Source organism: Trachemys scripta, chromosome 6 (genome assembly GCF_013100865.1).
Source record: "Trachemys scripta elegans isolate TJP31775 chromosome 6, CAS_Tse_1.0, whole genome shotgun sequence".
Taxonomy (NCBI): domain Eukaryota; kingdom Metazoa; phylum Chordata; order Testudines; family Emydidae; genus Trachemys; species Trachemys scripta.
In genome coordinates this window covers 56,542,997-56,569,029 of record NC_048303.1, presented here as the reverse complement: position 1 = coordinate 56,569,029, position 26,033 = coordinate 56,542,997, and the positions used below count along the sequence as shown (strand labels likewise).

At 39.8% G+C, this 26,033-nt stretch overlaps 1 protein-coding gene across 3 annotated transcripts in view; it reads left to right on the top strand.

Annotated features, from left to right (window-relative positions):
• Positions 1-26,033, top strand: part of MCTP1 (multiple C2 and transmembrane domain containing 1) — a 311,966-nt gene that overhangs the window by 280,723 nt on the left and 5,210 nt on the right. For all 3 annotated transcript variants that reach the window (XR_004646273.1, XM_034774661.1, XM_034774660.1), the window contains 2 exons: positions 15,722-15,831; positions 19,144-19,253. Coding sequence is in view for 2 of the 3 variants with exons in the window: in XM_034774661.1 (XP_034630552.1) it covers positions 15,722-15,831; positions 19,144-19,253 (220 nt within the window). In the remaining variant the exon portion in view is untranslated. The remainder of the gene's footprint in view (positions 1-15,721; positions 15,832-19,143; positions 19,254-26,033) is intronic.

The window sequence follows — 26,033 nt, the reverse complement described above, 5'->3', positions numbered from 1 at the left end:
GCTTTTATATGCAGAAAAACAGTTGTTGTGGCACTGGTGGGCTGTGGAATTTTTATAGCATGTTGGGGAGGCCTCAGAAAGAAAAAGGTTGAGAGCCCCTGCTTTAGTATATTATATCATCATCATCATCAGTGATCCAAAATGCTGCATAAGTAGCAAGTTAACATTATCAAGAGTAGCCTAACATTTCGTGTGCTTTTGCCATTTGTGTTTTTCAGTTATCATTCTTAATGCTGCACTAATCATGTGGAGTTTGCATTTAATTCTAACAGTTTTTGTGCTGCCATCTGAAACATTCACATTCATTATCCCTTCAACCGAGAGTTTCATTATTAATCTCTCAAAAGCAAATTCACCTAAGGTGACTGAAAACAACCTAGCAGGTTTTTCTACAAGGTTTTGTATTGTAATGTAATAAGTGTATACACACTGTACATACACAAAGCTTTGGCAAGTCCTAATGGCTTAATGTTTGTTTATTTGAAGAAGCAAATAGATGTTTATGTAAATATTTGCTTGTAAGCACCTTTTTAAAATTTTAATGTAACTTGTACTCCAAATCCTAAGGACCTTAATCAGTTTTTACTCAGACTTTAATTCATTGGGGCCCTGTATGAATATGGAAAAATAGGTGATTTTTTTCTGATGAAGCATGAGAAGGATATAATGTATGTAGAAAATACCCTGGAAATACTTACACATTAACATCATATTGTGACAGGAGAACCTGTATCTCAAGGTTGTAGATTCAGTGGGCTTGATAATTCTAAACTGATGGTTGAAACTGCAGCTAGTCGAAAAATGTTAAATTTCAAAGTTTTCCAGCTAAACAAAGGGGATAATTTTTTCATGAAAATTCACCCCATTTTTCTGCCAGCTCTTGCTGGATCCTTCACCTGACCGTGAATTGTCAGATAGTATCAGTCACTTAATACAGGGGAAGGGCTCAGCTTTATCTTCAGAACATTCCCATCTGCCTTAAACTTATTCCTTTCCATGTCTGCTATCTCCTTCCTCTTCTGTCCCCTGCTTCCTTCCTTATGGCAGATTAGCCTTACCTGTCCCCAGGACCTTAAAGTAGACAAACTCAGCAGCGTGAAGCAGAAGGAACAAAAGGAGTATGTATCCTGTTGCAAGTGCAGGGCCTCCTTTGTAGAAGAGGACTGCTTGCTTTGTTCCCAAGAAAGATTATCCCAAGGCGCCTCTCTGACCTGGAGGAGTGCCCTATAGAATCACCAGGCAGACCAGTATGGAGCATCCGTGGGTCTCACTGAGCCTTTCTGACTTCCTTGCAGATAGGCGGGCAGCTCTAGGATGGAGTCTCAACACTGTGGAAGCTCTAGCCTATCAAACCTTTGAAGTCCTGCAGCCTTCAGTGGGATCAAGCAATAACTCTTTAGTGCCCCATGCCTAGCACAAACAGTCCAATAAGCAGAAGGGGAAATGCCTCAAGAAGATAACCCTTACAGCAGCCTTTCACTCAAGTAGGTTCAACCTGCTCCTTAACTGGCCCCTCAGTCAGCTGGTATAGTGGATAATAAGCAGTCTGTGTGCCTCCTAAGACCCCTCTCTGGGACTCTTCCTCCCAGCACATCATGGGATTTTAGCCTGGGATCTCTGGTCCAGGCATCCAGCTCCTTGCTGAAAGTGCCCCGAGGGTGTTGATAGATCAGTGATACTCAGACCTCAGTGGTTCAGGAGCCAGATTAGAGATCAACTTTACCCAAAAGAGCCACAGTAATAGTATGATTCCATTGTTTCATTTATTGTAGTATTATATATTCAATCACACGGTGTTTTAATATGTGCTGCAAAGAGCTGCATGAGACATATTAAAGAGCCACTGTGGCTTGAAAGCCTCAGTCTGAGTATCACTGAGATAGATGCTGCTAACAATGCACAGACAGATGGATTTCTTTACTCTACCCTCTAATGTCTTACAACTCATTCACCTTTCTCCTTGTTGTAACTGGGGATAAAAATATATTTTAGCCAAACTTAAACCTTATCAGGAGAACTCATAGAAGCAGTAGTGCTTTTTCTAAAATTCTGTCTTCAGTTACATTAATCTTCAGCAGCGTGCTTGAATAATTTAATTATCCCTTGAAATAAATATATTCAATACACTCAAAGGTCGCTTAGTTAACCATCTTTGCTCTAGAAATAAGATCTCTGTGAGGTGGTAACTGAAGAGATGATCATAGTGGTACATCTTGCACTTCAGGGTCTAAGCTCACCTCTTTATTTACCATCACCTCTTGAACTTCTAGTAAAAATGTTGTAGGCTCTGTAAAGATTGATTTGCTGCTTTGAAATTCAGTCTCAAAACTTCTCCCAAGATGTTTTTGCCACCATTAGAACTTTCATTATGAGCTAGGAAGCCCAGAACTCCCAAGTTACTACTTTTAATACTGTTTTTATAGAATCCTATTTAGAATGAATGGTTTCAATGAATCTATACCGATTAGCACCAGCTAAGAATCAAGCCAATATCTTTAATCCCAGTATTTAATACTATATGCAAAGAATCTGCGTTAGCAGCGAGTACTTGAGACTGATCTTTTCAGTTTAAAATTTTAGGGCTCGATCTTCATCATAGTAAATCAGCTTAGCAGTCTTGGCTTCAGTGCAGCTACACTGATACGTATCAGCTGAGGGTCTGGTCTGTAGTGTTAAACTGAACTGTTGATCCATAGAAATAATTCTCCCAGGAATGTAGTCTTTTTTCCCCCTCTGGTTTTTCATGATAAGTCACATTAAATTAAATCAATAAACTGAAAAAAGTGGCCAAAACATTTTGGTTGGTCAGCAACAAAAGATTCTTGTTTAGGGGAATAGATTCATATCTTTCAAGGCAGACGGGACCATTGTAATCATCTAGTCTGACCTCCTGTATAACACAGGCCATAGAATGTCCCCAAAATAATTCCTAGAGCAGATCTTTTAGAAAAACAGCTGATATAGATTTAAAATTGTTGTTGATGGAGAATCTACCACTACCCTTGGTAAATTGTTCCAATGGTTAATTACTATCACTATTACAAATTTACACCTTATTTTCAGTCTGAATTTGTCTAACTTCAACTTCCAGCCATTGGATCATGTTATACCTTTGTCTGCTAGACTAAAAACCCCATTATTAAACATTTGTTCCCCATTTAGATACTTACACCCTTAACCTTCTCTTTAAGCTAAACATATTGAACTGTTTGAGTCTACCACTATAACACAGGTTTTCTCATCTTTTAATAATTCTCATGGCTCTTCTCTGAGCCCTCTCTAATTTATTAACAGCCTTCTTAAATTGTGGGCACCAGAACTTGCAGTATTCTAGCTGTGGTTGCATCAGTGCCCAAGTACTCCCAGTCAAGATTCCCCTGTTTATGCATCCCAGGATCACATTGGCTCTTTTGGCCACAGTGTCACTCAGAGAGCTTATGTTCAGCTGATATCCACCATGACCGCAAATCTTTTTCAGAATCACTGCTTCCCAGGATAGAATCCCCTATCTTCTAAGTATGGCCTATGTTATTTTCCCTCAGATACTGTATATACAATAGCTAACCTGGTCTCTGTAGGGGAGGTGTGTTTAGAGCCCTCGAGTACAGTATGCTCTCTGTGACCACGCCCAGGTAACTTACAATTAAAATCAAGGGTGGGGGAGAAATTCCCTGTCACTTAGTATTTTTAGGAATCAAAAGGTCGAAGCAAATAATTTCAGCAGCTAAGAATCAAAACATCATTGACTTGGAAACCCCTGATCCAATAAAAAAGGTGGGGTGTGTATGGGTGGGTGGGTGGAAATAACTGTGAAACAACCATAGCAGTGAGACACTTGGAGCAATAGGATCTAGACACTGATTAGAAAGGAGCCAGGATTTATAGGTTCTTCTCTCTGGTATCTGTTCTTGAGCAAGTAAGTCTCTATCTGGGTGACCACTGTTGCAGCAGTGGTAGCATCTTTTAAGCTTTCCTCTCCCTGGTGCATCCTTCCTGGAGCTGCAGTACTGAGGCAGCAGCAGCATTTACAGCAGCTCTCTATTAGACGCCCCTGTGACAATGCGGTTCTGGCGGAACCCAACTGAGAGTGCCAACTCAGGACAAATTGCTAAAATAGGGCAGTTACAGCCCAAGGCTGGGGTTTTTCCACCTCTAAGGCAAACCAAACCAGCCAGACTAAGACTTCGGTCTCATCCCACTGGCTAACCGCAAGTCTCACAAGCAATCTCCTTAGACACTCCAGTTTCCGAGTATTACCACCAGTGCCACACGTTATGGGGACAAATGGTTATAAAAACCAATACCCCAGTAAAAGAAAAAGGTTCTCCTGATCCCAAAGGACCAAGCCCCAGACCCAGGTCAATATACAAGTCAGACCTTACCCACAAATCACGCTATTGCCAATCCTTTAGAATCTAAAATCTAAAGGTTTATTCATAAAAGGAAAAAGATAGAAATGAGAGTTAGAATTGGTTAAATGGAATCAATTACATACAGTAATGGCAAAGTTCTTGGTTCAGGCTTGCAGCAGCGATGGAATAAACTGCAGATTCAAATCAAGTCTCTGGAATACATCCCCAGCTGGGATGGGTCATTCAGTCCTTTGTTCAGAGCTTCGGTTTGTAGCCAAGTTCCTCCAGAGGTAAGAAGCAGGATTGAAGACCAGATGGAGATCAGGCATCAGCCTTATATAGTCTTTTCCAGGTGTAAGAACACCTCTTTGTTCTTACTGCGGAAAATTACAGCAAAATGGAGTCTGGAGTCACATGGGCCAGTCCCTGCATACTTTGCTGAGGTACAAGGCGTATCTGCCTTCTCTCAATGGGTCCATTGTATAGCTGATGGTCCTTAATGGGCCATCAAGCAGGCTAGGCAGAGCTAATCTCAGCTTGTCTGGGATGTCACCCAGAAGCATAGCATAAGTTTGCCATACAGACAGTATAGAGCCAATATTCATAACTTCGACTACAAAACTGATACACACATATAGACAGCATAATCATAACCAGTAAACCATAACCTTGTCCTAGACACCCCATTTGACCCCCTTTATACAAGATTTGGGTGCCACTACAGGACCTTGGTTGCAACAATGATCTATATGGTCCCAGTTTATGTCAATAACGTCACAGCCCCTCTCTTGGGTGTGCAGGTCTAGCTATAATTTAGCCTAAAATCTTCATCTCTGTTTGTTTAGTTGGACTCAGGAGAGAGTTATAACATCATAATATCTTATTGACAAGGACTTCCAAAACAAAATAAATTTTCAAAGCATAGTCTGACACTGAGTTAAAATGTCATAAATCTGTATGATGAAGATGATCTTGACTATTTAGGTTCTATATCTGTGAACTTGTTTATCCTAATGTTTTCAAAGAGAAAATGAAAATTACGTTCCGTGGTCTAAACTGAAACATCGGTCTAACTTCTACATCTACTATATTTGAGCCAATCTACTTCATAATTACGATTAAAATGATAAATTAACATAATTCCAGCAGAACTATATAATCAGCCCTCTTTATAGAGTGGAGCACTGTAGAGACGTACATTGAAAAATGACTCTTATGAATAAAGAAGTTATTGAAAATTATTTTAAATTTTCAATATCAAACAGTTCATTATTTTTTATTGAATAGTCTTGTTAATGAAGGTTGAATCTCAAAAGTCTTGGAGGTCTAGTTCGGATAAGCATCCAAAAGTTCATATGCTTATCTAACCCCCGATCCTTTTTGAGTTTCCATTTCTGGCTCCTCAATGCTCTTCCAATCCCCTTATCTTCATAAGAAATTTTCAGGGGGAATTTCTGTGCTTTTTCTTCTCCCTACATTGCTTCCAGCCTGTCCAACATCAAGGGCCTTTCCCAGAGGAGGTAGACGTCTTTCCAATAACATTGGCAAGATCTGTTGTTGCCTGTTTTAAATTGTGATTCCTTTGTGGTTTTACTTTTACAGTTTGTCTTTGCTAAAAATGTACATCACACTAGAACAAAACCTTGAGGAGTTATGTTAACTGACACAACATTAACTGAAACTTAGTCATCAGTGTAGATAGGGACAAGTCATGCTCATTAATGCAGCTCCTCAAGGCTGGGTTCTAACTCAATGTAAATAAGTATTGAAGACAACCCATTAGTGATACCCCAGAATGCCAGGGTTTGAGGCTTCTTTGGGGTGCTATGGAAGAATGCCCAGAGCTGACACAAGCAAAGAGCTGATCCACTACCAAAGGTATTAAGGAGAGGGGGGAACTATTTGAACCTGGGATGGAATAGCCTTCTGATTAAAGACCAAGCTTGGGAATCAAGAGATCTGGGTTCAATTTCTACACTCTGTAGGTGATCTAGGGAAATGTACTTATTCTCTTTGCCGTAATTTCCCATCAGTAACATGGGGATAATACTTCACTGCCTCACAGGGGAGTTGAGACACTCAGATACTACAGTCCTGGGGCAAGTATCTAGATAGGATGGGTACAAGTTTAAATTGTCTTACTGTAGCTGACAGCTGTACTGTAGCTTCGCAGGGCTGATGGAATATCCTGCTGGTGTGTTAGATTTTCCCATTTGTGGCTAATTGTTGTTCTATGGTCACAAAAACACACAGTACAAACAATAACCAGAACAAATTATTATATATCTTTGTTATTTCATCCCAATAATTTTACAGCCTGACAAGCATTTAAGATACAAAAAAGATTGTCCTCCAACTTGGTGACAATAATATTCTCGAATATAGTGAGACCTACATATACCCCATATTCCCATGGACAACAAATCTGTTTTTGAAAATTTTAAAATGTTAGGCCAATAACTGAGCTGACAGCACACTGGCCTAACCTTAGGCCTCTGACCTGAGTCTTAGTCTATGTGGGACTTTCTCCTTTGTGAAAGTGATGTTGACTAGACTAAAAAGAAAAGAATACTATACAGGCAGGCCACAAAGAAAATAGTTTTTCAGTTCCAGCATGATTCAGTTTCACTTAAAATAGAAGATTTTATTTTTCCCATTTAAAAAGGAAAAGGTCAGCCAAAAGGAAAATCTCAGGATTTTCAATCTTGCACTTTCAGGAGGCATGCCTGATAGATTCCCTTTCTCCCAATGATTTACCCCGCAATAGACTGCTAGAAACATAAGGAACTAAGTATTTATGCAAGCAATAGATAAACCTGCTGTCCTCGTGAAGCATCATTTTGTTTTAGAATATTTTTGAAAACAGTAGTTCATAAATATGTCATGTTCACCAAAATCGGCCAAAGTTTCCATTATTCAGTCAAAATTTAAGTGGATTATTCTTTTCCCACTAGATGGCTTCTCAGTAAAATGGCATGTCAGACTATTAATTGGCACTACTGCTTTAATGTCTTTGTATTGCATCTGGATTCTCTTTTGAATTAAAGCATACAATGAAAGTAAGATCATGAAGGAAAAGATTTAAATTGTATTTGGTAACAGTGGGGGGGAGGGGAAGGAGCAGAGAGAAAATAAAGAAATTGAAAAGAAAATCTTTATATTTAAGATAAGTGAAAATTGTCTTTATAATGTTCTTTTTTTACAACATAGAGATTTTAATGTTGCCTGTGTTTCCTTAGATTATCAGTGTAGCTCTTGACTTAATTTGGTTAAATTTATATTTATATTCTATTATAGCAGCAGTTCACACGTAAAAAGTCTAATTTGTAACATGGGTAGAAATGCCAAAAAGTCACACACAACAGAAGATTCAAAATGTTTTTTATCAGCTCTGCGTGGTATGTTTGAGGCAGAGCAGATTGTGATAATGTTCATGCTCATAGTCATGGTGTCTTCATAAACAGTGACTCTATAGTGTTTTATCTGTATGTTTACATTGTTTCTTGCCTAGTTTCTGCAGTTTTAAATATTGAACACTTATTAGTTAGTAACCTTGTTTTACTTTAATAACTGATAACCACAAATATCCTTTTCTCCATAAAGTGTTATCAATAGTCATTTGGCCTTTTGCCCCCCAGTTTTGACTTTCAGTAAGGCACGCAACTGTGCATGCACATACTATCTGTGCACTAATATCTGTAGATGCAAGTGGTAGAATTGGCATATACAGAATTATGTTAGCAAATGGAATTTGCAGGTCAAACATTTGGCATTTTTGCATACAGGTGTCAGTACACCAAAAGTGCAGTCATTGATGTGATTGTGAAAAGTTGTAATGCACAATTGGAGGCCAGAATCTGAAAATCAAGCTCTGATTATTGTTTGTCTCAATGGTTCATTTTCATGATAGGTAATGACTATTGTAAGGTTATGCTTTTTCATATTTCTTGGCTGAATTAGACAACCTATGATTCAGGACCTTCCCATTCCATAACATCAGTAGACCTTGGCCTTTCATATAACAGTAGACTCCAAAGGGCTGGCTTGGGAAGTCCAGAACGTTGCTTCATGATATAAGTCTCTCTCAGAATGACTATAATGTATTATGTAATACGTAAAATAAATTACAATATAATAAGTCTCCCTTCCCCCCAGTATCTGCATTCCCTTTACATGATTAGGAAACTACAAGATTTGCTCAAAATGGGAAGCACATACTGGTACCCCATCTCTCTCTTCAGGATCCAACTAGCTGCTGTGAAAAAGGACCAGGATGTGGGATATCACTAGCTAGGAGATTAAGGATTGGATTCTGCAAATTGTTAGACACCCTCAACTGCCATTGAAAGAATCTCTCAATCTCTTCACATACTTGTTAATAAGAAGGATGACAAAATTGCACCATTATGGTACTCCCCAGGTGATAAGTGTAAGGAAGAAGAGCAATTAAAACATCCTAAGCCTCTGAGATCACTACAAAAATAATGAATGAAACCAGTTCCAGATCATTTATGAGCCCCATCAGGTCCCGGGGACAAATCAGCAGCACCCATAGCATCAAAGCCTGCTTAGATCTAGTAGTATCATTGTGGATGTCTGACTTCTTCTCATTTCCCGGAGGAAATGATACACTAATGAATCATCTGTGTGCCATGCCCAGGTCTGAAGCCCAACTGATACTGGTTTAGAAAAACTGGAGAAAATCAAAAACTATTGGGGTTGGCCTGCTATCACCTTCCCAGTGATCTTCCCCAGAAATCAGGGGTTACAGTCTGGCAGGTAATTGTGAGGTTGTTAATACCTAGTGACAGTTTTTATGAGCCAGGGCCAGGCCATAGCATAGTGTTTAACAATAGCTGCCAGTTTGACCTCCCTAAGGGAAGCATTAACAATTCCTGCCAATAAAGGACTAAGGCATTCCCAACTGACATGGGTCTAATTCACAGGTGTCTGAATGGACATTTCCCAGTGCATTTCAACTGTGAGACTGGTTGAAACTCAGTCAGGGGAGGCACTGCATGTGATTCCTTCTGTTTTGATGTTGCATCTACTCTACTACTGAGACTGACCCAAATCTAATCACTCTTATCTGCAGAGAAGATGAGAAACTCCTCATAGGGAGAAGCAGTCGACTCTGAAACCTTGTAAAGGCAGTGTATATTGATGGGGAGATGCATGACTTGGAATGGGGCTGCTGGGTAGGATTTTGCAGATGGTATTCCTACTGCTAAAGTAGTTCTTCGTCATCTCAAATTATTGAGACCTTTGGTTTTAGTGAAAAAGGAACAGGAGTACTTGTGGCACCTTAGAGACTAACAAATTTATTAGAGCATAAGCTTTCGTGGACTACAGCCCACTTCTTCAGTGCTGAAGGTCAGAGGTTGAGTCCCTACTGATGTGCAGTAACTGGTAATTCACTGGGACAGAGGCAAAGAATTAAATGTTTGTCTTTACCACAACCCTGGGATAGGTTAGAAAAAACTCCATATGGCACAATGAGAAGATTCATATCTGGTCTTCTACCATTGATAGCTTAGTTTCCTCTTCTCCTGCTTTATCTATTACAGGCCAGTCAGCTTCAGCCTTTGTACAAATAACCACCCAACACACACCTTGCTGCTCCTTATCCTGAGAGAGCAGGTGGGAAGAAAGGCTCAGGAAATGAGGGATGCTCTGTCTTCCTGCTCCCCACCACGGCACTGCCTAAAAACTTAGGGTACATCTACACTACAGCGGGGAGTCGATTTAAGATACGCAAATTCAGCTACGTGAATAGCGTAGCTGAATTCGACGTATTACAGCCGACTTACCCCGTTGTGAGGACGGCGGCAAAATCGACTTCTGCCGCTTTTTGTCGGCGGCGCTTACTACCACCTCCGCTGGTGGAGTTAGAGCGCCGATTCGGGGATCGATTGTCGCGTCCCGACGGGACGCGATAAATCGATCCCCGAGAGGTCGATTTCTACCCGCCGATTCAGGCGGGTAGTATAGACCAGGCCTTAGAAACTACCTACTTCCACTTGTGATTCTTCCCCCTGCTTCAACTTCACCCATCTCTGTCTTGTTTCCAAAACTGCCCCACTCCTTCCAGTTAGTCAAGTTACATCTATGTCTAGGGCATTTATCCACTGTAACCTATTCAGAGCTTTGATTTCTACCTTTAAAATGTTCTGTCACTTAAAACCAGTTCTTCATATGTTTGAGTCAATTAACTTCAATAGAGTTACTCCTGATTTACAGCAACATGAGTGAAGAATCCTTTTTATTTTTGCCCCTTTTCCTTTTTTAAAATACATGCTTCTGGGTTGCCCTTTAACTCCCCAAAATGGTGCTAGAGTTGTTACTCTTTTCTTAAATCACCGCATTGTGGCATGCTATTGGAAGTATGGTCCAGTGGTAGGGCATGAGACGCAGGTGAGCAGGGTTATTTCTGTGTGTCTCTCATAAGGATCAGCAATGTGATCTGGGAGAAATCATTTAACTTTCTTCCTCAGATTCACTATATCTAAAATAGAGAGATGGTTGAAAATCACTGTATCAGTGCCAAGTGGTTTTATTTGTCAGGCAGTATATCCACTGTAAACCACAATTTATGAGAAGACAATCTCAATCCTTACTCTGAATTCCCTTCCTTTTGCGAATTCAAGTCAGACCAACATTAATTTGACATTTTTTGTGGTTTATTCTTAAACCCATCCCTCGCCAAACATCTTGCTTTTTGAGTTACCTTAAGCCTACTGTAAACAAACAAATCATAGAAATTAAATAGTAATAAAACTGTTGTTGGCTTCATATCATAAATTTTATCCAGTATTTAAATGGCAATTATTTCCAGAAACTTGGCAATTGTAGCCACATAAACGATCAAATTGATTCCCGTCACAGTCCATCTTTGTCTGGAAAGGAAATGCCAGTAGTGTTTGAAAAATGGATTATTAAGGACCTTGGTTCTCTGAAGGTGGCTCATATGTTCTATTTGCTAACACAGCATCTTACTGGAAAAAAAATATGTGCAGCTTTTCCCTATCCCAGATTATTTTCTCTACAAATCTTTGGAGCAGGGGCATGTGGAATTAGTTTAAGCAAAGCTGAACCCTGATCCTTCTGACTGCCTCATCTTTCCTGTGCTGTTTTGTCTATGCCTGCCTCAGAATATGTCAACAAATTTCCTCTAAGCTCAGAAGATGGGGGGAAGGAACGGTGATTGCGTCCTTTTTTTTTTTTTTTAGGGAATAATTTAGAACAGACATGCTTTCAAAAATGGTACAAGTTTGTCTTGTAAAATATTTGTAAAGAAAAATAGCCTCAGGATCTCCTAAAGTAATCCCTGTTGAGTTTTGGAGACGTCACAAAGGGCATTGTTTTTATTACATAGCTATAATTCTTTTCTCACACAATTTGATTATGAATTAAGATACATTTATAACGAAAGCGGCATCTGAGAATGTAAACTGAAGAAGCAAAACTACATATAGTACAAAGAGCAGAAAGCAGCTGTGGCTGAAGTGTGGTTTATTTGTTTCCTACTATATTAAAAAACAGATTTCTTTTCATGTATCTGAGGTAGCCGTGTTAGTCTGTATCCACAAAAACAATGAGGAGTTCGGTGGCACCTTAAAGACTAACAGATTTATTTGGACATAAGCTTTCATGCGTAAAAACCCCACTTCTTCGGATGTATGGAGTGAAAATTACAGATACAGGCATAAATATATTGGCATATGAAGAGAAGGGAATTACCTTACAAGTGGAGAACCAGTGTTGACAGGGCCAATTCAATCAGGTTGGATGTGGTCCACGCCCAATAACTGATGAGGTGGCGTCAATACCAAGAGAGAGAAAATTGCTTTTGTAGTGAGCCAGCCACTCCTAGTCCCTATCCAAGCCCAAATTAATGGTGTTAAATCTACAAATGAATTTTAGTTCTGCAGTTTCTTTTTGAAGTCCGTTTTTGAAGTTTTTTTGTTGAAGGATGGCTACTTTTAAATCTGTTATAGAATGTCCAGGGAGACTGAAGTGTTCTCCTACTGGCTTTTGTATGTTACCATTCCTGATGTCTGATTTGTGTCCATTTATTCTTTTATGTAGAGACTGTCCAGTTTCGCCAATGTACATGGCAGAGGGGCATGATATCATATGGCACATGATGGCATATATCACATTAGTAAATGTGCAGGTGAATGAGTCCCTGATGGTGTGGTGGATGTGGTTGGGTCCTCTGGTGTCGCTAGAGTAGATATGAGGACAGAGCAGGCAATGGGTTTGGCCATGTACATTGGTCAAACCGGACAGTCTCTATGTAAAAGAATAAATGGACACAAATCAGACAGCAGGAATGGTAACATACAAAAGCCAGTAGGAGAACACTTCAATCTCCCCGGACATTCTATAACAGATAAAAGTAGGCATACTTCAACAAAAAAACTTCAAAAACAGATTTCAGTATTGTTGGGTGGGCTAAGGGTACCACTGTTTCATTTTTGCTTGATCAATACATTATTTGAACTAACAGCAATATGGTTATTAACCTCACAAATGAATTGAGGATACAATCTGACTCTTATAAGTGGGTTCAAAATGACTTGCGTGTTTTGCATCCCCTGGTATTTACAGCTTTTAAGTATACTGAATCATTAGAAATAGTTTTGTCATATATATCCCTCATATGATTGCTGCATTACAGGCAACCCATCTTTTGTGCCTCAATTCTTTTAACATCTTCAGAAGAAATCTTGACACTGCAGTTTTTGAACCAGTGTCACTAGAGAACCTTTGGATGTTTAAACACTAGATGATATTTCCCTCATCCAAGCTGGTTTATAAGGAAAAAAGCAAAAATGACACTATAAGAAATATACCAATGCATTTTCTACTCTCAAACTATTGAACATTAGTGAAAAAAGTAAGAGATATTAGAATGCAACACAGAACAATTCCATTACCTACTGTGGTTTTGGGTCAGATACAATATATAAAGAGTAATTACTTCATTCATAGGGGACCACGTTAGTATGTACTTTGTAATGGAAGAAGTTTTAAAGTAAAACATTTCTATCCAAACATTTTGCTTTTCAAAACTTTGCTAACCCTGAAAAGCATCTTTTTAAATAGAACGCTTCTAAGAAAATACATTATAGGCAGGATGACAGTGAATCAATCCATTAGTAAATTTTTGGCCTATTTATCAAACCTCTGAATAACGTATGTTCTGAGAAAGGCCAGGAGAAAATGACTTTTAGCCACTGTAGTGGTAGAGTCGTTACATGCAGCATTTTTCAGTGGTAGAATCTGACTCCATATGGATCTGATGCTATATGGCTAGTGGGTGAGGATTCTTGGGGAGGTCTCCTGGTGGGAGGGAACAGAGTATCAACACGGGATGTACCTTGTGAGTAGTCCTTCAGGTGCATGTCTGCTTAGCCTACTTGTTGTCAGTTTAATCTGTTCCGCTGACTAACGGTTCCTTCAGGAGGCAAAAAACACAGACAAAATGTTGCTGTTAGTAAAACCATCAGCATGAAAAGGACTTATAAGGGATGATTCCTAGTTTTCAGCGGCAAATGGTTATTCTGTTTTGGTCATTTCACAAAAAAAATTGATCAAAGGATCTTAAAAGTTGAAAAAGATAATGAAATTGGATGTATACTTAATTAGACCTTTATATTAACACTAGGTGCATGCTGTCACATGGGTATAATTCATAATTCATGGAGGGGAGGGATAGCTCAGTGATTTGAGCATTGGCCTGCTAAACCCAGGATTGTGAGTTCAATCCTTGAGGAGGCCATTTAGGGATCTGGAGCAAAATCAGTACTTGGTCCTGCTAGGGAAGGAAGGGGGCTGGACTCCATGACCCTTCAGGGTCCCTTCCAGTTCTATGAGCTAGGGATATCTCCATATATTATAAAGTGGAAAAAAGACAAAAATGGCTGAGAACTTAAAAATTGGATGGCCACGGATTGCAAATCTGTGATGATTGAACCTGGTGATATTCGGAACAAAACAAGAACTCTCAACCATGCTTGTAGCTGTTTCCATTGCTTCACACTGACTGTACAGAGACAAGGTGGGTCAGGTAATACCTTTTATTGGACCAACTTCTTTTGGTGAGAGAGAGAGAAGCTTTTGAGTTTACACAGAGCTGCTCTTCTCCAATACCTGAAGAAGAGCTTTGTGTGAGCTTGAAAGTTTCTCTCACCAACAGAAGTCGGTCCAATAAAAGATATTACCTCGCCCACCTTGTCTCTCTAATATCCTGGGACCAACATGGCTACAACAACACGGATGTTCTAGGCTTCAGAGTGACAACACAGAGTGACAATCCTGGAATCTTCTTATGTAGATAAAGTAATGGCTCTATGAATCAAAATCCAATACAGTTTGGAAACCTGGCTAAGGAAGTAACCAAACTACCATACAGAATGCCACCTCTCCTGGGAAGAGGGCGTGTGCTCATTGGCTAAATTCAGTGGAATGATTGTCAGACATACCAGTGACCTCAACAATTTAAAAACACATCTGTCTGCTGCTAAATAGTGCACACAGGTTTGTCTGGGGAGACTGCACCTGCTGTGCTGTAGGTGTACCAGGATGTCCTAACAGGCTATACATTTAATTGGAATGTGAATAGATGATAGCAGCATAGTGGGTGCAGCATAGGATCAGCAGTGCAAGGGTTTCTTTTTGTATGTCTATAATATTCAGAGCTGAAGGGAGGAGCTGCAAACCTTCCTATCACACTCAAGTTAATTCATTTGGCATTTCCCAATAGTGTCTCAGTCAAATTTAAAGTAATCCCTGCCCAATGGTGAGAGTGGGGGGAGAAAAATCATATACAGAAACTTGACAAGTCATTTTCTAAGGTCAGCAGCCTGTCCTTAGGACCTGAAGTGAGTCTGGTTTCTTACTCCCTGTACTTCCAAAGGAGCTTTTATCATCTTGAAATGTGGATACCCACATCAAATGAAGAAAGTGCAGTTCAGAAATCTGAGATGTAATATAGCTGCTTGACTCTTATCACTGACCAGAGTTCATAGGATATGAAAGTGGCATCCTCTATAAGCCAGAGAGCTGAACTTTTGAAATGTATTTAGGAAACTGTTACAGTGGCAGATGAAACTATGCTCCATTATGTAGTTGGTTTATACACTGTCTGGACACAATATTCAAAGTAGTGGGAAAGAATTGTGGTATCTAAGATACTGCCATGTGGTAAGAGTTTCTAAATGCTGACTTTTTACTGATGAGCATTGTGTATGTCTGCAATATGTATGATTTTGAAATATACTTCAGAAATATATAGGACAATGAGTACAGTCAAAAAAGTTTTCACATAATTATTGCTGCTACTTCCTTTTTATTTCTTTTAGGATAGTGAAAGAAAAGGATTTATGAATAAACTCTATGCCATCCAGGAGGTGTGTGTCAGTGTCCAGAATGTCCTTGATGAAGTGGCTTCCTTTGGAGAAAGGATAAAGAAGTGAGTGCTGACACATTGGTGCTGGATTGCTCTCTGATGGTGCTCACATTTTTTCCCTCCATCCAAGCTGCAAAATGTTACATTCTTTTGGCGGGGACGACAGTTTTGGATGATATATTGCTAAATCTCATCATTATTTACTTTGCTTTATGCTGGCCCTTGGATGCATGAAAGTCCTGTCATTTTAATTCTGGAATTTAGAAATATATGAATTGGAAAAGAATCAGAACTGTGGCTTTGAAGTAAGAAATAAGACTGTCTTTCAGATGAGAGACATAACACTCTTTTTAACCCAGACATTTTAAAAAAATCAATACAAAGTCATGATAAAAGAAATAAGCAGACCTAAATAAGGATTTCAGAGATTTTAAAGATACACATGTATTCTATTACTAGGAAGGTTTTTTATTTAGATCAGGTTACCTTGAAAACAATTTCTCATCCTATTTTATGTGTAATTTATAGTCTTTGTGCATAAAATATATGACTTACCAACATACTTAACCACTGCTTATTTTTTAAGATTTAAAATGATACAGCATATGTATAGATTGTTTTTGAAAACAAAATTATGCAGTGTTTGCCTTTGATTGATGCTGGCCCATTACAGGAAGTTTGGTATGTGTTTGACATGTTAAATGAATGAGTAATTTAATGTTTATTATTTGAGACCAGAAACATTCCATAAAGATTCTCTCAACTAAAAGATAGGACTAAATTCAACCTGGACTTCTGCCAACATAAAGTCAGGTACATGTCCCCCTAAGATGGAATGTTTGGTGCAAAGCATTCACAACCTCCTTTCTGCTATGTCAGTGCAGCCAAAAAGGTAGGGAGCTGCACTGATTCAGAGCATCCCCTCAAAAGCCTCTACCAGCAGGGTTCCTGTAATACACTCAATGGACTCTAAAGCTGAGTGACAGTGAAAGCATTGTTTTCCTGCCTCATTTTGAATACTGTCCAGGGTCCAGACTTCACACATCTCTGTACTAGATTTGGTGAATCTGGCCTACGTGATCATTTATATTCCATGCTTATGAGATTGCAATATGTGCACAGTGATATAGCCACAAAAGAAATACTCCCAGTGGAAGCGAATCAGAAGAAAATGGCCTATTGGTAAGTGGCCAGTCCACAGGACATATGAGGCTTATCATGCTCTCAAATGCTGCTTTCCTTCACCTCTTAATAGGCTAGTAGAAAGTGTTTTAGAATCAAGAAGTTTTGGGTTTATGGTGTGGGTTTTGGGTGGTGTTGGTGACCTGTGATAAACAGGAGGTCAGACTAGGTGATCTGATGGTCCCTTCTGGCCTTAAACTCTGTGACTCTGTGAGAATGGTGTTACAGAAAGTTGTAGTCTATGAATTTCAGAACAAAGGCTTTAAAAGGAAAACCTGAGAGCTCTTCCAGTGGGAGTATGTGTGTAAAATAGTGCATTATACAACTTTAAACCAGGCCAGACGCACACCAGCAGAGGAAAGCACAGACACTTTATATTGTGCAAGCTCTAAAAACAAGCCTCCTTTTGAAAGAAACCTTTCATTAAAAGGCTGCACAGGGAAGTCATCTTGATTATTTTGTTAAATTGTGCATTTTGGAATTAGATATTTTTGCTCCATTGTATAAGAAAGCAACATAACTTGCTAAACAAGTGAGATTAATGACACTTCCTATAAATCTTTGTAATTTGTTCCTAAAAATATAAAAGGAAAATTGTACTGAATACAGTGCTAACACAGCACATACGGAGGTTTGCTAAGTGAGGAGCCAGTGTTCCCACACATGGGGTGTCTGTGATCCATAGCACCCAAGGCGAGTCACAAGAATGCGAGCAGACCCTCAACCTTCTGTTTCCCCCCAAATACATGCAGAAGAAGGGAAAAGAGCAGGTGTCCCCCAGGATTTAGGGAGTGATCCTACAGCAATTGACACTTACATAATGTTCATTCTGGAGACATGTCAAAATTGCTGGGGAGGAAAAAAGACAAACACAACCAAAAGAAGCCCGAGATCATTATGAAAAATTATAGCTAGCAACTCATACAGTAGTAATTATTTAACCACAGAAGCCAGAATCATTTAGCCAAAATGATCCGGATACATATCTATTAATAATAATTTAAAGGGACACTGTCAACCTTTTTAGAGCCAAAAGCATACTTTTCTTATGGGAAGACAAATGCCAGGGAGCATCCTTGGAGTGGTAGTGATTTTTATATAACAATCCCTTTTAACCAAAGTCCATTTAACAAAAGCTCCCCTGGGATGTTTTAAAATCAGCCATCTGGCCTTCATCTCTTCACTGCACTTCAGGGTGGGAGACCTACAACATAGCTGCTTCCAGACTCAGGCTCTACAAAACTGGCTGCTCAGCAGATCTTTATTACACTTTGAGATCTGGGATACACACACTTAGGGGTTTTTTAATCTGAAGATTTGATGTGACCACCCATTTCCCTGAAACTTCCATTGGAGCCCAATCCCTCTGTTTTTTCCTTTGTCTTTGAACAAATAATACCCGTCCCATTTTTTTGAGATTGGTACAGCTTGTTTCCTTATTGTAATTTCCTTTCTCTTTGACCTCTCCCTTCTTTTGTTTTCCCCACCCCATTTTCCCTTTCCTTTGCTGCCCTGCTTCTGTCTTTTTTCCTTCCCTTTCCTCCCTATATAGTCCCTCACCTTCAGCAAAACCCATCGTACCTTCCTTTCCCTAACCCACTAACATTAGTGTGAAAAGGTTGCCTACCTTGCACATAGGCACACTTTTCACTCAGTCCTCCTGCACTGTGATTGAACGATCACTGACAGGAAGTTAAATAGAGAAAGACGTGCCCTCTGATCAGCTTTTAATTTCTTTCTCTGGCCATGTATTTCAGACAGAGCACAGGAGAGAATCAAATCAGACTACCCAAGCAGCATTGTATAATACTCTCATTCCAGTTAAGAGTGGAGGGATGCCTTGGACTCTGTTTGAGCAAGTGAACAGAGGGCAGAGATCTGGGGCTAAAATAGGGGAAAGTATTGGAACTCCTAAGGCCATAAGCATTTTCAGCTTGCATACAGGCACTTTATAGGTGACATCCTGTGTGGGATAAAGAGTCTAAGCCCCAGTTTCATCTTCTCAGGGGGTGGGATCAAACCCGAGATCTCCAACATATTTAGCATACATGCATTCATATGCAGTTTCAGTCCTCTCACTGCTGAGTACTGACTTTTCCATTTACAGAGTTGTAGTCTGCCTGCCCGTTGTTTGTTCTCTTATTAGTTCTGTGAAGTGATCAGACTTCTGACTTATGTTAATTTTTCATTCAGTACATTCAACTGGACTGTCCCATTCTTAAGCTGGCTGGCAATTGTTGCCCTCTGTGTGTTCACAGTCATCCTGTATTTCATTCCACTGAGATACATTGTCCTTGTCTGGGGTAAGTAAAGCCTTTTTTTAACTCTGTGCCACTTAGAACAAACTGTTTTTTAAGGGATGAGTTATACTGTCAGTAGTTTTCAGTATTTATGGTCATGAAGCTATTCCATGATGGAAACAGACAGGCTAGTTAAAAATCACAACTGTGTAAAGATTTAGGCCCACCTGCAAAATGCATTTTTCTTGTCTGGCATTCTAGACTTCATCATACTATAAACATGTAGCCATGAGGATTCTTCATATATCAAAGTGTAGCTTTGTCTAGATATTACTCTGATTTATTTTCACCACTTATACACGAACAGGGGCATTTCAATCTATATAGTGCATTTAGGACAATATGTTTTTGCTGCAGCACTTTATCTTGTGTAAGTGTATGTAAACACAGTGCTTAGACACCTGCTTAAAGGGTCACCTTTAGACTAACAAAAACATATATGCTATTTTACTGGTGGATAATGAACAAAAGTGGGTTGGCTTTTTTTTTGTTTGTTTTTGTTTTTTTTAGGAGACAGCTTAACCTCTCATATAGGCTTGTGTATTTTATTTATTCTGATTTAGAAAAGCTACTGTACAATATACTAGTTATAAAGATTGTTCAATGTTTTTGATCATATATTTTTAACACCCCCCCACCTCTGTAGAGGCTGTACCTGCATTTTGTAAATACACACCTTGTACAGAGAAAAATCTCATTTAAGTCTATGGGAGTGACTAGCTTTTCTTTTCTGGAAAAACTCATGTCTTGGAGAATTCAATGTTCAGACTCCATGGACAACATATAAAATCACTAAAATGACTTCAAATAGTTAATTTTCTTATATCTAAATCAGGATTAGGAAACTTGAAGCAAACTGGGTCGAGGCAGAATATTTTGAGTCCTTACACATAAATGAAATGACCCCAAAATTGATTATACAGTTCAGAAAACTTGTATTTGATGAGCTATGAACACAGAAGAAACAGGGAGCAGTTAAGAAGTTTTAGGGGAAAAAATCTATACAAATGAAAGAGGCAGGTATGAGGTGTTTTATGTTCAAGGATTTCATCTTACTACTTACTTTTCTACTGCTAAGCTTCCCGTGCCATGAGGCACAGTCTTTTAGTTTGTTTCCAAAATTTCATTTTTTCCCCACATAGACCAGGTGTGAGAGCATTTGTGACAGAAGTTTAAACTGTTGACTAAGTCCAGAAAACTGTTCTTGAAATGGAACCCAGCAAACACACACACATTTTCATTTTATTTGGAGTTTCTACCCTCATTGATGTATATTCAACTCCTCTTCTCATTCATTTTTCTGCATTTAAAAGCAAATGCTTATTTTTATTTGGTTTTAGTGAAAGACAGGTTGTCACCTCCAGGAAAGTAGTTTCTGAGCTGCTTTGCAAATTCATATGGCCATGCTGCTGTTTAGTGAGGCAACTCTTCTCCTTAAGAAATTTCCTCCATGCAATGTCAGATAGGATCTGCATTGCTACATTTTTCTCTTTTGCACCCACAGAAGACTTTTTCTCCGAGACTCTTCATTCCAAAGGATTCTTTGCTCTTTCCTCTGAATAAACTAATAATTCTCAAACTTGTCCAGTGTCTCTTCTGGACTACCCGCAATCTAATTCTGTTAAGAAGCAGCTGATTTTCCTGTGGTCTGCCAGCTCTTCCTTACCAACAGGTGGTCCAAGATCAGTTTGAGAAGGTCTGGGATAGACACTTGATTTCTCAGTGCCTCCAGGCTGAATTGGGTCCCCTCAAGTGGATGTGGCTGGGTCTCAGATTCCCTATTCACCAATTTTAGTAAGGGCTGGACTTTCAAAACATATACCAATTACCAAATTCACCCCCTCAGGGTGCAACTTTCTCCTCTCCTCATGTCCTGCACTGCAGGGCAGTTGTGTAGGATTGTGGATTCACTCTGTGGAAGGCCGGTGGTGTTATCACTGCTGCTCTGCTATACACATTCTGGCAAGGGCATGAAGCTTTATAACCTGGCTAGAGTTTCATAGATGATCTACCAGCAAAGGCTGCCTGAATGAGAAACTGAATCAGCTTATGTCCCAGCTAGCTTGGTCCCAAAACCCACAGACCAGGCCCAGTTCATTTTGAGTGCTGTCCCAGCTTGCTCTGGCTGATGTGGGATTTTGGGAGGCTTGTGCCATTGTGGGCCCTGCTTTGGACATCTTTTGTTTCCACAGCCCACAAACTAGGCCTTGCCAGGCTATTACCCAGGGAGCCCTCCGGGGTGCTTCAGACCCAGTGTCTAATATGCAATAGCAATTGTAATTTAGAAATGCTGTTTTAGCTTAGATTAGGTAAGATGGGCCTGGTGCCTTTGAACTTTGGTTGCTGATTTGAATAACCTAGTACAGCTTTTCTTTTTGTGGAAAAATAAACTATCAAACCTCCCATTCTAATAATATTCCTAAGTCAAAATATATATTAAAAAAACCCACAACAAAACTGTGACAGGAGCTTGAATCTGACAGTATAGCCTGAGAGTTCTGAAGCAGAGAAGTAAAGATCATTACTTTGATTTACTGTAAAGTGCCAGAAGGTAAAAACAAAACAGTTGCCACTAGAGCTGACCAGGAAATCAAATTTCCATTCTTCAGTAATGGAAGAGTTTTCAGAAAATTTGTCCCAATTGGGCCAAAGAGTCTAAATTTTTTGTGAACTGAAATTCTGCAATATTTAATTTCAGAAATTCCAAAACATATTTCTGGAGTGAAATATGCTCCCTGGGACCCTTGGTGGTTGCTGAATGAAACTGACATGCAGTTTTGTAATCAGAAGCTGCTAGGGCTTCCAGGATACCCAGCTCCATGACAGTCCCTGAATGTTCTGAGTTGAGGGTGCCATGGAGCCTGCCAGCCCCAGCAACATATTGCATACTTCAGAAACATCATGTTTTAGTATTTCTGGGATGAAATATTGTGGGATGTCAGGACTCCCCAGCTCTCTGGGCAGCTTGCTCCCCAGACTCCAGAAGTTGGGCAGCCAGCTGGCCCAAGAGTCTCATATCATGGCAGAGCTTCCCTGGAGCTGTCGACTCCGGAAGCACTGGGTTCCAACTCTAAGCCAATTCTTCAGGCCAGCTGCCACGGAGCTGGGCAGGCAAGCTGGCAGGAAACCAAGCAGGTTTTTCACTGAAACGTGCCTAGCAGGCAGGTTTTGAAACATGACTAGCAAGGTAGGGTTCCATCTGAACCCTTCTCAAAATCTACATGTTACCACAAAATGTTTTGCTTTTGACAAATTGGAATTTTCTAACAGAAAAATATTCCATCTGAAAACTTCCAATCACCTTTAGGTGTTACTGCCAAGATGAAAATTAAAGGAGGGGATGGTGGTGGTGGTGGGGAAATACTCCATGAGCACTTTTAGAGACTGATACCATGTCTACACTACAAAGTTTTGTCAGTGCAAGTTGTATCAGGAAACAGTCGTTGACTTTTGTATATCACTTGGGTACTTGCGCGCTTGGGTGCTTTCGTTGGTGCTACACATACCCAACATAAGTGTTGCGTCAGTGTAAAATCTGGCACACCATGGGTAGGTATCCCAGTGTGCCCTGTGCCACTGCCCAGCCCACTGTCTTTTGGGACTTTTTTGCGGTGCTTTATGGGATATCAGTGATTTGCCTAGGGATTTCTGGGAGCGAGAGGTCAAGTTACCACCATGCTGCTTTCTCCATCCTGAAATAATTCCCACATCCTATAATCTTCACACCATTAAAAAAAATCCCCACAGCCCCATGCACTGCATTTTTGTCTCTGCCATCTCTCTGGCAGAAGCATGGATCCGTCACAGCTCAGCACCATTCTCATGATAGTTGCTAATAGAAGATGCATGATTCGCCTGTATTTGCAGAACTTGAACCAGTACTACCACAACCAAGATTGTGATGAGGAAGATGAAGAGATGTTCAAGCACAGTAACCAGATACTCATGGGGATGATGAAAAAAAATGCCAGGTTGCTGCTGGTGATTGCGGAGCCGTTCTGCATGGTGGATCACTGCTTATGGGCTTGAGAAACGAGGACTGATTAATAGGATCTCATTGTAATGCAGGTTTGGGATGATTAGCAGTGGCTTCAGAACTCTTGGATGTGACAGGCCACACTCCAGTATCTGTGTGCTGAGCTTGCCCCAGACCTCCAGTACTGGGACATCAAAATGAGATATACTAACAGTGGAGAAGCAAGTGGCAATCATGATGTGGAAACTTGCAACGCCAGATTGCTGTCCATTAGCTGGCAATCAGTTTGGAGTTGGAAAATCCACAGTGGAGGCAGTTGTCATCAAGTGTGTAAGGCCACTAAGCATCTCCTGCTACACAGGACTGTGATGCTGGGTAATGTACAGGAAATAGTGGATGGATTTGCAGCAATCGGGTTGTCAGACTATACTGGGGTGATACACAACATGCATATCTCTATTCTGGCACTAATCCACCTTGTCACTGTGTACATCAACAGAAAGGGATACTCTTCCATGGTTATGCAAGTGCTAGTGGATCACCCGGGGCACTTAATTGATAGCAACATGATACTCTCATCTTTAAGAACACAGGACTTCTCAAAAAGCTGCAAGCAGGAACGTATTTCCATGACCACTGGATTACCATTGGTGATGTTGAAATGCTAACAGTGATGCTGGGGGACCCGGCCCACCCATTGCTACCCTGGCTCTTGAAGCTGTACACTGGCTACCTGAACAGCACCAAAAAAAGATTCAGCTACTAACTCAGCAGGTAAAGACCCTTGAATGTGCTTTTGGTAGATAGAAAGGGTGCTGGTGCTGTTTATTCACTAGCTAGGATCTCAGCAAGGCCAACATCTCCTTCATTATAGCTGGTTATTGTGTATTACATAATATCTGTGAGGACGAAGGGGACTGGGTGTCTGCTGAATTTGAAAAGCCAGACACATGAGCTAAGAGAAGAGCCAACTGGAGATATATGGCTAAAGGAGGCATTAAAGAAAGGCTCTTTTAACAGTCAACCACAATCATGTTCTCTGATGGTTTTATGAAAGTGACTGTCGTGTGTACGAAGATTAAATACCAGTGGGTGTTTGCTTCCTGCTGTGAATTCTGTAATGCTTGGTGTAAACTAATAAAGATACCAAGTTTTCAAAAAAAGAACGTTGTGTGCAAAGAAACAGACAACAAAATTAAAGAGCCAACAAACAAACAAAGTTAAGTCTTCTACCAACACTGTAAAAGGGTGAACCATACTTGAAAATGCCAAGTAAAAAGGAAGTAAAGCGTGATCATTAATATTCATATATGTAAAACCTACTACAGTATAGTAGGTTGTGGCTACACATGCACCTTGTGGTTTTCACAGGTCTGTATATGTGTAGTTATGATTCTTCTTCTTGTCCCGCCCATGTGCAGTGGTAGGGATAAGGATGTAGAGTAGGCTGCCATCTGATATGTTGGGGGATGTAGGGAGCTGCGACTGTGGAGTTCTCCAATAACTGGAAAGGCTGTTGAGTCCAGGATCTTGGGCACGTAGGTCAATACTGCTCTGCAAAGTCTGAGTTTGTTGCCTGAGCAAATTCATGATGTCCTGGTGCACTTCCCGATGCACCTCTCTGTCTTTTTCCCTCTCCTGCAGCAACTGCTCTCTCCATTCTCAGTCTTTCATGGTCATATGGCTCTTCCCAAGCCCTATGTTCACAGACTTGAGGCAGTAGAAGATGGGAGGGAGTCAGAGAGCAAGTCCTTCTGAATCCTATTCTTTCTCCTCCAGATCAGGGTCAGACATTCAGGAGCATCTTCAAACAGATCCTGCCTCATAGTATGGTCCTTGCCACATCTCCTCCCCACCTCCTTTCTTGTGGAGGAAAGACCTCAATATTGATGCAAAAATTACATTAATAAAATTATTTTGACTTAATTTCTTAAGTCATTACAGACTTGTTTGCACCTTTATTGAATATTAAGATATAGCTTTAAGAAGGTTATAGTCAGGATGTTTGGAAATACATATGTTTGGCTAGTTATGTTAGGAAATGTTAAAGCTAATCAAAGAAATTCCAGGTTTCTGTTTTTATTTCCCATGGACAAGCAAATATCAAGAAATAAAGCATGTAAACATTGATGTTTTAGGAAGAAACATGATTGTGAAAGGAATGTAGGGTGTGTTATCAAAGCAATAAGTTTAGGTAAAGTGGGCTCTACCAATCCCCACTCTTGCAAGAAAACCTGCTTGTGTTCTTAAACACTTTAGAGAAAAACATGTTTAGTTGGAGATGTTTTAAACTTTTATTTATTTCTTAAATGTTGAAATGACAAACACCTCTGTGAAAATGCAGACTTCCAAATACGTTAGCTAAATGAAAACTTCCTAATATAGCTCCTGATGTCATTGCTGTGTAAATGTTAAAATGCCTGATGGACCAACATGGAATCTAATGACCTTGCTCAACTAGTGTGAGAAGCCATTTAAGTATAGGATATTCATATTAATGGGAAATTAATTTCTGGCAGTGCACAAGCAAACCCTCAACCAACTCTGGAATAGAAGAATCAAATCTCCAAAGTCGTCAACACTTAATTATTTAAGCTCAAGAATATTTGATTTATTTAATTAAAAAAAAACACTTTTTAAGAACAGAACTTTTGTATAAAAACAGGAATGTTTTGGACTATTGGAAAAATCTTAAAAGAGAAAACTAAAAAAAATCTTAGAAAATGAACTGAACAAAAAGAAAAAGTTTTAATTTTAAAAGATATCTGGATCTTTCCATCCCAAAGAACAAAGGCAGTTAAAGAAAT